This window comes from Dermacentor albipictus, chromosome 2, assembly GCF_038994185.2.
Source record: "Dermacentor albipictus isolate Rhodes 1998 colony chromosome 2, USDA_Dalb.pri_finalv2, whole genome shotgun sequence".
Classification (NCBI taxonomy): Eukaryota; Metazoa; Arthropoda; class Arachnida; order Ixodida; family Ixodidae; genus Dermacentor; species Dermacentor albipictus.
This window is the reverse complement of record NC_091822.1, coordinates 194,339,742-194,354,050: the sequence shown is the minus strand read 5'-3', so window position 1 is coordinate 194,354,050 and position 14,309 is coordinate 194,339,742. Positions and strand designations below refer to the sequence as shown.

At 42.8% G+C, this 14,309-nt stretch overlaps 1 protein-coding gene across 17 annotated transcripts in view; it reads right to left on the bottom strand.

Annotated features, from left to right (window-relative positions):
- Window positions 1-14,309, bottom strand: part of LOC135898527 (transducin-like enhancer protein 4) — a 103,422-nt gene that overhangs the window by 5,413 nt on the left and 83,700 nt on the right. For all 17 annotated transcript variants that reach the window (XM_065427504.1, XM_065427507.1, XM_065427510.1 and 14 more), the window contains 6 exons: window positions 9,328-9,577; window positions 7,274-7,375; window positions 4,679-4,824; window positions 3,449-3,560; window positions 2,068-2,150; window positions 759-939 (listed from right to left, as the gene is read on the bottom strand). In XM_065427504.1, the coding sequence (XP_065283576.1) occupies window positions 759-939; window positions 2,068-2,150; window positions 3,449-3,560; window positions 4,679-4,824; window positions 7,274-7,375; window positions 9,328-9,577 (874 nt within the window). The remainder of the gene's footprint in view (window positions 1-758; window positions 940-2,067; window positions 2,151-3,448; window positions 3,561-4,678; window positions 4,825-7,273; window positions 7,376-9,327; window positions 9,578-14,309) is intronic.

Below are 14,309 nucleotides of genomic sequence, written 5' to 3'. Positions count from 1 at the left end.
TGCAAGCATGTTCGCGACTATCGTCTCATTGGTTAGAAGAACTTAGTTTCCAAATCTATAGCCGTGCGCTTTCTTTTCACTGGCAGCATCCTGCATCGTCAATAATCAGTGGGCGGATCAGCCATCTTCCGTTTCGGCGGCGAGTCAAGCGAGGCTAAGAAACCACATGGCCACGAACGACTTTGATGCAACCAACAAAAACGAACGCGAGCGATTAAGCTGTTTGCAGAACTGCGCTGAATGAGGAGCCAGCGAGTAACATGCGGGCAATCTGCTTGTGGTGCAGATGGCACTGTCCATTCGTGTTTCAGACAGTGGGGCGGCATAGAAATATGGGCGCAGCCTACTCATGTTCGGAGGGGTGGAAGGGCGATGGGAGAGAGCCAAGCGCGGAGATGGCTGGAAAATGAGTGCACAGCGGCTGTTGGAGCAGTGGCCCATCATACAGTGACTTGAATGTTAAATTTGTTTTTTTTTTTTTTCAAGGATTTCACATTTCACTACCCTTCAGCTCAGACACCCAGCAGCCAGACAGACTTCATTGTTATAACCGATAATGCGGCATCGATGCAATGTAGTAAGCGGGTTGCTTCACTATGGAAAACATGCAAAAATTTATGGTGCAGCAGCATCTCACTGTTATAACCAATATATTGTTAAAGTCGGGTATCGTTGTAAGTGGGTTCGACTGTATTTGCGCTTTCTGCCACCAGTCTACACCAACTGAACCAGTTTTTCACCTTAAATTATATACTAACCTGGAAGATAGATGCACCATAGGGCGTCCTCCAGGCATTTAGCAGGTTGTCCTTGCCCGTGGAGACAAACCACTTGCCGCAGGAGGCAAACTTGAGTGACAGGACACAGCTCTCATGCAAGTGCAGCTGGTACTTGTCTGGCTTGCTACAGTGCAGAACTTCCACGTTGCTGCTCTCCATGCTACGTTAAATGAGAAGAGCCACAAGCCATTACTAAATTATTCCAGCATGTTAAAGTAAGGTTCCTGCAAACTTGTAGACTCATACAGGCACATACAATGCATTTCAAAATAAAAAAAGCAGTAACATTGAGCTCAACACCAACCCTCAGCTCAGTGGTTAATTTTTCTGCTACATCATTTCCTGACCCCCCCCCCCCCCCCTCCTACTCCCTTTTTTCTCATAAACGATGAATGTCTTGGTACAATGTGACAGAAAGAATAATGTTAAAGAGTTTTGAAGCTTCTTTTGTCTTGCTTCTTAGGGCGAGAGAAAAATGCATAACATATACGTGCGTACGTATGTTGAGTGCATTTTCCTGAGGGACAACATTAGTGAGTGGAGCCAACTTGTATGCAAGTCTGGTTATGCATATAGACAATCCTTTCCCTGTTTCGACATTCCTAGAACAGGTAGCAGGGTCGACCTGAACACCAAAATAAATAATGCCTGCGTCCTCTCAGCAATTTAGGAGGCCCTCTCTGCATTGAACGCAAATAGCATTTGTTACATATTTCTACTGATAACTAATAGGGCAGCATAATCCAATGCTTTGTAACTTTTTGTCCCGTCCTCTTGAACAGAGCAAAGCCACAAAAAACTGCCACATTTAGGGAGAGAGCAATTAAAGATTGTACTTTGGTCTCAAATTTGCCAGCCAAGAAAGCCTAAGCTATAATGGTAAAGGATGAGCAAAGCAGTGGCCACGCATATATCGGCATTCTGCCCAAGGTTCAATAAGTCCGAGCCAAATATCCCATTTGTCCAGCTTTCTTACTGAAAACAGGTTAGTACAACAACTTCAGTAGGTATTGCAGAACTTACACGGTGAGCCACATCAGTATAACCAAATGAAAGAGGCAACAGTGCCACAGCAAACATTAGTGTCCGATTGTTAGGATGCTATGTGAACAAGGGCATCAGTAACAAACTAGTTAATCAGGGACCAGCAACAGCAGCAATACATAATGAAAGCCAATCTATATGTAACCACTGACACTAAACCCTGGCTATTGCGCATCACATACCCTTGGTGTTTAAAATTAGTATGAGAGCTGAAAAATCCCGAACAAGAGTAAAGGAAGCTCACCCAACAGCCAGCCACTCCCCTGTGGGACAATAGCCCAATGAGAAGATCTGCGACGTGAAGTCATGCTGCTGCAGTTGCCGCCCCTGCACGTACAACAACATGGAAAACAATGGTTGGGAAAAGTACAGTCCTTGTGAAATAATGAGGTCTGTAGGGTTCTCGAAGATCCAGGTGATTTAGTGATGTATTTTATAATGACCACATTTTGTACGTCACAGAAAAAAAACACAACATTGATACGAACTGAAGACACCTTTAGCCTTTAAGTATTTGACCAAGTAAAGCAGTCGCGACCTGCACTCATGCAGCTGGCCCGCAAGCTTCAACTCTTTTGGCTTTGGTTATAAAATAAGGACACCGGTCACCTTAGGCTTTCTTGCTTTCATAAGGACCCGTACTGAACTGAAGCCAACTGGAGAAACCAAGCAATTTTGTCCTGCTCACATGGAGTGACAAAGAAGTCCTGCTTCACGCCATGCTCCCCGCCACTCTGAGCTATAGCACTTCACTTGGCTTTAAAAGTGGTTCATTTTTAGGAAATAAGTTATAGCCATGCTGATTATCACAAGACCTTTACTCTTTACTCTCACTTTGCCTAAATTTCATCTACATATCTCCCTCAGCCCGCCTATGAGAATGATTCATAGTGTCCACTGACAACAAAATTTCCTAGGACATTACTGTGCTATGCGCTATTAAAGAAAAATAAAAACAGGAGGAAAAGTAGGAGGAATTGACCCACAGACTGGCAATATTGCAGAATGTATAGTCAAAGTTTGATATTGACACATGTGCTTTTTTATCTTTCTCTGGTGAACGCTGTTCACCATCTGACAAATATGAAATGTTATCACTCCGCGCAGGATGCGCCTGCATGTATCGGAAGTTTCTCGAATGTTATTGATGGTTCTATCTGTTGTCTGTTGTCGCTGCACCTTCTGAGATCTGACAGTGTGCATGACGCTAATTCTATAGTACTTTCTAGAAGACTGGCGGACACCATGCAACTACTCTGGAATCTTCGATGGCTCACATATAAAAGATGATGCGCTTGACCTGCAGATAAGATTTCAACGATCGCCAAATATTGATATCATTGTGCTTTGAGTGTAACTTGTTCATATGCACAGGTTCGCCCAATAAAAAGTTAGTTTCGTCATTCACAGTTTTGCTACTGCGTTCTTTACTACGAATATAACAAATTATTGGATGTAATGAAGTAAATATAGAATTTTTCTCGCTGATATCAGTATGTAACCACAATCTATGATTAAAGAAATATGGGAGATAATGAAGTCATGTTGATGTCGGATGCAACTTGGTTATAACATGATTCAACTGCGGTGATGTGCTTATCACAAAGCACACACAAAGCACTCACCTCACGAAGGTCCCAAGAACGCACAGTGTTGTCTAGACCACCAGTCCACAGCTTGGTGCCATCACTTGAAATATCAATGCAACTTGCACCATCTGTATGCCCCTGGAACTGCCTGCATTCAAATTTGGAAGACTCGATGTATGGCAAGAGCTTTCAACCAGCTACATAGCAAAAAATTGTATTTATGTATGAAAGCATTTGCTACAAAGTGCTGAAATTAGACACTGGGTTCAGCAAGTTAGAGTTGTTTACTTCTCAGTCATCTATAGCCAGTCGGCCATAACCTGAAAAGGAATGTGTCTACGGAATGTTGTGATGCAGATTCTCATTAAGATAAATTGAAGAGAACCACAACAACTTGTTAGGCTTATGAAGCACGCAGCTGCAGGCACCACATAGAACATGCTCTTACTGAATAAAGTCGCAGTTTCGTCCGTAAAGTGAAGCATCGATTGCAATAACAAATTTGTAGACAGCTATATGAAGTAAGGATAGTAGTTTATCAGCCACATAATCTTGTAAACATTTGCTTACTAACTAAATGAACAAGCATACTGTAACATGTGCACAAGCAAACATGAACACATTTCACTTGATGACTGTGCTGATTTCACTTGATGACTGTCAAAATGCTGGAGTGAGGAAGCACGGCAGCTACCCTGCCCTCCCTACCCCGCCCTCAAAGCCTTGTGCGCGACGTAAGACGGTGTACTTCCTCACCACTTCCCTCCGTTGAGTGCGCAAGATTGAGCCGTGACCACCGGCTCACCCTCGCATGCTTTCACTCGCACACACATCATATGGCGCACGGCGACAATTTCATCACCCTTGGACCACACAACAACAGCGATGCCAATGGCAGTAATGCGCCTAGACTGTCCACATAATTGCTATCGCAATAAAATTTTTTAGTATGCAGTGCGAGGAGGGAGAAAGACAGCAACCTTAGAAGAAAGTCAAAAGGTTTGTGAAGAGATTTTCAAAGCGGTGCCCTGTCATGCACAAGACATTTTCAGTTATTTCAAAAGATTCTGAAGAGTATATTTAACTTAAGTAGTAAAAGACGAATTAAAGGTCATACCATAAATGTAAGCTGCTCCTGTGTAAATAAACACAAAAACTTATTCTTTTCTTTTTAGGACAGAATCTCTTTTCTTTGAATTTCTATTGTGCATCAAGGGGCCATCTTTCTCCTGCTGCTAAGAGCTGGCAAATTTAGTTCTCACATACCTGACAAGCGTCTGATTGTGCAGGTCCCAGACAGCAATGTTCCCATCCGAGCAGCAGCTGAAGCAAACCTTGGAGTCGGGGCTGATGGCCAAGGCATAGCACGCAGGTGCACTTGAAGTCAGCTCAGCCTTGATTCGCGGGGTTGGCTGCGACAAGACAGGCTCAAGTCACTGCACTGCTAACATTGCACAATGGTGCCACGGTTCTGACTGAGACAGGTTACACTTTTGATAATATACAAACAGCACAGAAGATAGGACGAAATGAGTTAGGCAATACAGGTGCTATGGTGTCGTATCCAAACCAACGAGCTCAACCATGTACAGTCAAACCTCGATATATCGAACACGGATATATCGAATTATTGCGTATATCGAACACTTTCTATATCACGTGAAAAATCGCATGCATTTTAAATTTTTTATTTCAAACGGGGCCGGATGTAAAATAGATATATCGAACTTCGCCGCCCCAGACCAAGTGCGCTCTGTTGACAGGAGGCGAGCTTTCCCGCAACACTCTCGAAGATAGCGGCGGCGCGATGGGCGTTCCAGACTGCTGCGTACGACAGCTGCCCACATCGGTTGCACCGAGGGCGCCATTTGAACGTAGCGGCGCAGGCACACGGCGGCTTGGCGTGGCCGTGGCTTGGCCAGGTTGGCTAGTTTGACAACGTGAACGACACGTGCGTCTTGGTGCTGCCGCTTGTGCTACGCCAGTCGTTGTTAGTGTGTGTGTGGCTTAGGCCTGTCGTGGTTGGTGTGATGGCTGCAAACGCGAAGAAGCAGACGTCCCTGACATTTGCTGAGAAATTGGAAGTGATACAGCGCGTTGAAAATGGAGAAAAGAAGTCGAGCGTCGCCGAAGCTTTCAACATCACAAGGAGTACTTTGAGCACTCTGCTGAAAAACAAGAGTGACATAAAGGCCAAGGCGGAACAGAACCAGCACTCAGGCGCAGCGGCGGGTGCGCAAAGCTGCCTTTGAAAACGTCGTGAAGGCGCTGTACAAATGGTTTATCGACGTAAGGGCCTGGAATATTCCTTTATCAGGACCAATGCTACAGCAGAAGGCCAAGAACTTTGCATTCATTCTCGGCGCCGAGAACTTTAATGCCAGCAGCGGTTGGCTGCAACGTTTTAAGGCCCGCTTTAACATTGTCGGGAAGATAGTTGCGGGCGAAAGTGAGGACGCCAATGAAGGCGAGATTAAGAAGTGGCTTGAACAAGAGTGGCCTCAGATTCTCACTAAGTATGAGCCCAATCAGATATTTAATGCTGACGAAACGGGCCTGTTCTGGCAAATGCTTCCACGACAAACATTGAGGCTGTAGCTGCTTTGGCCGTTGTACGCCGCGCTACTGCGGCGCAATAGAAGGCACTGGACTGTCTCTTGTGGACCGTTTGGACTATGTTGAGGACGCCATGGTCAAGCACGCAGTTGCCAATATGAAGCAGGCTACGTTGCTTCAGTACTTTCAGCGAACGAAATAAATATACTTTGTTTGAAGCTTCATGTGAGTATCTATTGCGCCACAATTGGTTCATTGATTGATTTGTGCTATTTTTTTACGTGTTTTCTACGTGATTTTATATATTGAATTCTGGCTATATCGAACTATTTTGTGATCACCGCGCTGTTCGATATATCAAGGTTCGACTGTATAACTGTTCTGATGTAAGCTTCAGCAACCTCCAGAAGGTCATATGTGCTCACAAATTTCAACTTAGCTGGTGTAACAATGCACAGAAATCCCTGGTGGAGTCCAATAATAAGTGTCAAAGAATTTTAAAAACTATGAAAAGAACTACATATGTATTCAATAGACTGGTTTCATGTATATCTGCGATCATGCATGATACCTGCATGTCATATCCATATTTTCCATCCACTTTGCCGATGATGCCAGCTTAAAGAATTAAAATTGTTCCTGGGGCTTTGTTTGAGACAATAATTGCATTGAGCTGTTAAAATAATTATTTGAGTATTGTTTTAGGAGGCTTTTCCTACGAGCCACACATGATTTTGTGTTCTTTTTCTCCGAATACAGGCTCAAAAAGAGGGTTTTCTATGCCTAAATATACAGTATATTTCTATGCCTAAATATACAGTATATTTCTGTAGCACACTTCTCTCATCTACATATAAAATCAAAATGAAAGTATACAGTCCTAAAGTAACACCTGGGCTATGGAGACGTCGTCGTAGTGGTAGGGGGGGTCCCACAATATTTATCAGCACCTGGGGTTCTTTAACGCACATTATATCTAAGCACACGAGTATTTTTGCATTTCATCTCCACTAAAATGCAGCTGCAATGGCCATGAATCAAACCCACAAGCTCATGCTCAGTAGCAGAAAACCACAGCCACTGGGGCAGGTTTTCGTACCTTCATACTCACTGGCGCTGAAACCAGCAAATACAATTCCTATAGTTCTACAATATACTTTGGCCCATCATTCATTTAAAGCACAATACACACTCCTGTTTAACTTAGAACAAGAGATGAAAAATCTGTGTGACACGACAACTTATATTTGGTGTGCAACACATTCTTGGTTGCTCATCAGAGATAAACTTTAACACTGCACTTACCGCACCCAGGTCCCAGATACAAATGGTACTAGCTTCCCCACCAACGATGAGTGTTCTCCCATCAGGAAGAAGCTTGCAGGAGCGGATGTAATTGTCCCTTTGCTGCAACACACAGAGGCATACGAGCTATGACAACCATGCTGCACAGTATAGTCCTACGAATAAATTCTGCCTAAACACAGTCTTCACTTTGAATTGTATGAAGTGCAACATGTAACTTTTGAATAGGCAGCGTCAAGTTTACGTAGCATGCGAGATAACCAGAGAGGAGAGAAGGAGAGATACTGCTGACTGAATTTTAACTATAGTTTAACAAGCACCCAAACAGATGCAAGAATGCTTTCATGACTAGCTAAACAGCTTTTGCAACATCCAGCTTCACATCTGAACACATGCCGCCAATATCCCCAAGCTTTCTGTAATCTTTTTCAGCAGTCTAGAATCCTATTTCATCAAGCCCATTCTTTCTAGCTGGAGGAAAATGGCACAAACATAAGAAATGAAGTAAGTTTGCTGAAGTTGCAAAATTATGTTGTCTGTATACATCAGCTATCAGTACATACAACTCTGCAGCCCAGCTCTAATTGTTGCTGAATCATCAGCTTTTTATTTACATTTTACATGCAGTCCACACAAAATCAGAAACTTTGCATCAGCCTAATACATTATGTTGAGCACCACAGAGAACATTATACTGCAGTCTTCAGCACACTTGGCAATTGTAGTGTAGTGGCATGAAACTGAAACAGGATATCACAGCAATCAAATGCACCTTTACAGTGAAACACAGCAGCGAGTTTCCCTGAACCAGTATTGCAACCTATTGCAACAAGTGTGAATGGGTAAAGCTATTCACTTTTTCCTCAGGTGATCTTGCTCTTGCTGCTGGAAATGTTAAATGGGTCCTGAACCAACCCTCAGGCTTGGTGAAAAAATGTAGTCCAGGGATAGCATACATTGCTATGAACATATGGGCAAATTTTGTAGTCATGCGCGCACATGAAGCTCGCAAGCAGAGTGCAAAGTGGCCTTATTCTCAAGCACTTTCTTTTCAAACGAGGCCTTCTCTTCACCCACTTCAAAGCCGCCGCTGGCTTACATATGCCGTCATATGCAAGATTCTCATAGACGGCTGCCATTAGCTGATATTTGACTTCAATCAAGAAGGGTTTTTGGATCAGTCAGCTCCTTTCTACTGTTACTGCTAATATTTATTGATGCAGTTTATTAAACAGGCTGAAGTAAGCGAAAATCTGCTATTAAATTTCGGTAAGAATTAAATGCTTCTGGAAGAAGCTGAATATTGTCTGCTCATGCTCGGTTGCACTTAGGGATTAAACTTTTGCCACGCTGATTGTTGGTGCCATGGCAATTGGGTCTCGCTAAGTTCAACTTGTTCTGCACACTCAACTAGCCTCGAACCATATGAAAGAATACAAGATGACACACACACTCGCCAGCATGCGCTCACTTCTGGTCACTCCTGGCTAGACACCTTTACAGGTATCAATTCGTATTAAGCTATTTATTGACAGCACTTTAAAATGCACAAGTTGGTTGTGGTTACTATCCATCAGTCAAGCTGGTGCAGGGCAAAGCCAGTATGCACCACGTAGCACGGTCAGACTGGAGCATATGTGCACGAGCGTGTAGTCGATCCCTGTCTTGCACAAAGCAAATTCTGCGCATACAACCGCACTGCACTATAACCACGTTTGGTGCGTCGCATATGCCAAAATTGGAAATAGTGGCATCTACGTGAACATCCGAAATCAAATTTGAACTGTGCGCCACTGTGATGTTAAGGAGAAGGAGCATTGTGGGCATGTACCGCTCCGCTGTAGCCTTCAAAGTGCAAGGCATTGAAGAAGCAGCAGGAACACTGCGAAGGGGATCACAAGCTGTCTTTGACTGCCAATAACTCCACTTATGCTGAACGCAGCATTTAAGTGCTTTTTGTGGCAAAGTATTTCTGAAATAGTCTATTTTAACTTCAAATGCATTTCTCGACTTCAATAAATATAGGTTCAGGGCCCCTTTAAACCAGTACTTACCAGACAGTCAAGCTGTGAAACAGGACTCTTGGATCCTGGTTGACTGATGTCCCAGACCTTGACGCAACCTTTGCCCCCCGTGTAGACATACTTGGTGGGACTCGAGATGGTCACCGCACACACCACTTCACCATGCGACAGCGTGTTGATCTGTCGTGCATGCCGTGGAATGCCAGCACCCATAAGTGCATCTGGTGGGAATGGCACTGGCTGCATTTGGCCCTCTGCACTCACATGGAATGAATAGGCCCTGTGCAAAGGATTGTACACGGAGAGGTTAATTTGCAGGAAACTGAGAAGGCTGGAGCTTTCCAGCATAAGAAGTTCAACTTCACAGTATCAATTAAGATTGAGCACCACTTTTACAAATGCGTACCACTTTCACATCAGTATGATAGATAATGCATCGTGCAACTTTCGTGATTGCAACAAGGCCATAGCACATGTCGTCATCTAGTGCCCTTGTTTTGATGATGAGACGGTTTTTGCATGCTGCTTTAAGTTGAATAAATGACAGATCATTCACAGAAAAAAATATGCGAAGAGGATGAGTTCAGCCATCATGAGCACAGAAAGCCACCAGATCTGTGTTGTATGTTTTAATGAGTGGGCTCTGTGACCAACTCTTAATGCAGTGTGAATGCTGTTGTGTGAGAACATACATCACTGCAGTAATGAGCATAATAAGTGCCATAACTAAGCACATTTGCACATAAATGTACTCATGAAATTACTCATTCCAGAGATGTCAGCGTTAATGTAAGTCAGAGTTGGTTAGTCTAGCGGATAAGTGTAAGCAGAAGTGAGTGTGGGTGAGTGCCACTATAGGCAAGTATGAGTGAATGTATACCCTTATAAAATATTGGTTAGGGTGTGAACGGTGCCTAATATTGATTCACACACCACTGATGGTGAATACATGCATGTGAACGGAAGGCACTTGAGTTTTCAAGTTCCCAGCACATACCATACCAGAAGCAAATGGAGAGTTTCATAACTTTGAAAACAGTTGTGTATCTTAAATAGGTACAGACTCTGCTGGTGCTTGCCACTTTGGTATGTTGTGCTTATACTCCATTCAGACAGGCAATTTTAATGACACTTCGAGTGAGTGCAGTTTGCCCCGCTGAGTGCCACTTTGGTGGCGGGGTGCTAGACAGCAAAACAAAGTGTTATTCAGGATTGATGACAATGACAATCTATGAAGCCAAATTGCTTAATATGGTTCTCGGCATTTTCAGTATTGAAAACAGTTACCGTTTTGTTACATTTCCAAGAACTTTTGCACTAAAAATAGAAATGATATAATTTTGTCAACATGCCTATTCATATTGAGCCAATTCAAGCAAGGAACATATTCAAAATCTACACAGTCAAAATGGCAGACTCCGTGGCTGATTTTGATAGGTGTCAAAAATGAATGTTTCAAGCTTGCTTTGGTTCCACTGATGTCACAGGAACACTCACACATATTAAATTACAAAAAAGAGGCCTTTGAATTAGTGCCACGTCTGCATTGAGTATTTCTTTATTTATTTTTGAAGCGCTGCTATTGAGCCTACACTTCGTTTTAACGAATGTAGTCACTGGCAATTGTGCACTATACAGCAAGTGCCACTAAACCTTCAAATCTGCGACATCACTAAACAGACTGCGAATGACACTAACAGCAAAGTGCACTCCCTCAAAGTGATGCTAAATTTGGCTGTCTGACTTGGGTATTAGATAGCTGATGGTTAAATAGTTAGACATCCATGGTTGCTAATCACGTCTGTTCATTTATGTTACCCTGCCAAAAAAAAAAAAAACTGCCAAGTAATCGTTCATTTCCATCCTTAAAGCAAAAGGACTACTGTGAGGTAATGCAACAAGCTTACATTTCCTTGCAGTTGTTCTCTAGATTTACATTTTCACAAACCAGAGTACATGTTCTTTGGTCTTACCCATAATATGTGGGGTAAAAGCCATATTTAATGCTTCACCAGTACTACTTACTAATTTATTAAATCCTGTGATAAAAAATATGATCTTATGTGCCCAAAAATTCATTTAAAACATGCAAATCTGCTGGAGCCTCAAGGAGCTCAAATTTTTAAGAATGTACATCTGTTGAAGGGTTAAATTTTTTTTTTTAATTTTCATATTTCAAGTATTTTTTGGCTAACTTGAGAAACCTGTCATTTCTAATCAACAATACAACTTTTTAAGGTTGAGGTCATTCACACCAGCTAAAGTCCCATTAGTTAATCCTTTCAGGGCCAATGACATAAATATACGGCACCGCGGACAAGTCCAAAATGGTCGATGCTGTACATTTATGCTGCCATTTGTATGTTTAAAAAGCACGCCTATTTCCTAATTTTTTTCTTTTCTGGCATGTGCTGCCACTATGTGGGAACTAGGGAATTTTTTTTTCACCCCTCCCTCTCTCGGTTTTTGTGGCATGGTTTGTTTTCGAGCTAGTTTCCTGTGGCGCGTTTATGTACTACCACTCGCACTTTGGCCTATGCACAGGCGGGTGACGGTTTGGGTTTTGTTCCGCGGGCGATTTCAGCTCTTTCGCTTGCAAAACTGATGGCTATTTCGTTACTAATCGCTCAAAGGGCAGCCACCTGTTTCTCGCTCGTTTAGTGCTCACAGGGGTGCGCGTAGGAAGGATGCCGCCGTGCATGCATTTCCTTTTCTTTTCTTTTTTTCTTTTTTTGAAAATGCATGAAAACTAATTGCCTTTGGTTGGCAATAAGATGAAGATGTGTATAACAGCTGTGTCTTACCAGTACTCACGTACGGGGCAGAAATCTGGAGGCTTATGAAAAAGGTTCTACTTAAGTTGAGGACGACGCAAGGAGCTATGGAGAGAAGAATGATGGGTGTAACGTTAAGGGATGAGAAAAGAGCAGATTGGGTGAGGGAACAAACGCGAGTTAATGACATCTTAGTTGAAATCAAGAAAAAGAAATGGGCATGGGCAGGACATGTAATGAGGAGGGAAGATAACCGATGGTCATTAAGGGTTACGGACTGGATTCCAAGGGAAGGGACCATAGCAGGGGGTGGCAGAAAGTTAGGTGGGTGGATGAGATTAAGAAGTTTGCAGGGACAACATCGCCACAATTAGTACATGACCGGGGTGGTTGGAGAAGTATGGGAGAGGCCTTTGCCCTGCAGTGGGCGTGTCCAGGCTGATGATGATGATGATGGTGGTCATGATGATGATGATGAAGAAGGTGAAGATTAGCGGAAGTTTGTCACACGGTTTGCTTTTTTGACGGGCACACAACCACACAGTTTTCTTGAGGATGCTCACCTACGCAGTTCAATTACGCTATTCTCGTGTGCGCATTTTCTAAGCCTTGAGCTATGTGCGTAACAATGCATCAAATTTTCAATTCTTATAAGTTTATTTCCTTTTTTTATTGTTGTTATACATGAATAAACAGTATATACCAACGAAAAGTACTTTTTTCTCACTTTACGGTCACCCTAGAAAAATTGGAATGTGCAATTAAAAAAATCGACCATGGGCGGTCGCATATGGCAAAAAAAATTCGACCGTGAAAGGGTTAAACAAGCCCTTCACAGCCTCACAGTACTGTAATGTCTTCTCATTATGACCCTCAATTACATGAAATACTGAAATAATGAATGGCAATTCTGTGCAACAAGATGCTGTGGAGACCGATTATTTACAGCATATCTACATCTCTCCAAGCTTTGAATACTTGACAAAGGCATGCAAAGTCCATAAAAAGTAGTATTTTGTATTAACATTCACAGTATTGGTATGAACTTTGGCAGCCTTAAAGGGCCCCTCATTAGGCCCCATAGCAAATTTTAGTTATATGCTGGAAGTTACGTGTCCTCACATGTTCTGCCGCAAAAATGTTTCAAATCAGCTCATTAATAGCCGATTCTGCATAAATAACTGAATAGATTAATACCCGAATATTTCACTGCCATGAACCTATGAATTCAGAAGGCAAGCTCCACTGCATAGTTAGACACTCTCTTCACTCATCTCGTCTAGCCTCTGCAAGCGAAATTCCTTCCCTGCATTCTCCCATACTGGACCTTGAGGATCGCGTGACGCATATGTCACGGGCGTCGCCTTCATTTTCTTTTTCTCGTCGGTTTTTTTTTTTTAATGAATGCTGCGCTTTTTTACTGATGGAGTTGCTCGCGAGCTGTTGTCGTTTCATGCAGCGCACAATTTTGTGCGCTGTGCCCAAGCACACGACTAGCGGTATAGTTCAGTGCTACACGAATACTGAGGCAGAACAAGCAGATCGCAGAGCATGATCACGCGCTGGAACACTGTAGAAAATGGCATAGTTTCGATACCTGCGCATGTGACTGCACGACCGTGGAAACAAGCAGACGAAGCGAATGTACATCTATCTTGCTTCGGTGCGAAGTAAAACAAAAAACATGCAGACATTCCATTTGTGTGTTTTACTGTTTAAACTTCAATTCGTCAATTCAAGCAACAGATCACACAAATAACAAATGTTGCCTTGAATAATTCTTGAAGTCTCGCGTCACCATGACCGACGTCACAGTGTAGTCACAAGTACGTAGATGCAGGGACACGAGCACGTCACTGTCCGGCCTGGAGCGCGGTGCCGCAAGGGAAAGGGAAAACAGTGTTCAGATTGAAATTTCAGACCTTTCCACGATGCGTAGCAATGTGATTCTTTGCAAATACAATCGTTAGCACGCATTGGTATGCTCTGCGCTTGTCAGCTCAAGATGGCCTGACCTGGTGAGGGGCCCTTTAAAGGAGGACAGAGCCTTTAGGTCCAAAAATTTGCAACACGTCTAGTTTTGTAAAATTTCATTTTTGGAGTCTGCATCTCTTATTATATGCAAAGCTTTGTATTTGAAGTGACTATGTTTCAGCCATAATATATTAATCTTAAGGCTGATTTTATAAAGCTCATTAATTTTAAAGATGATTGGTATGTTTTCTCCGTTTTCTCAAA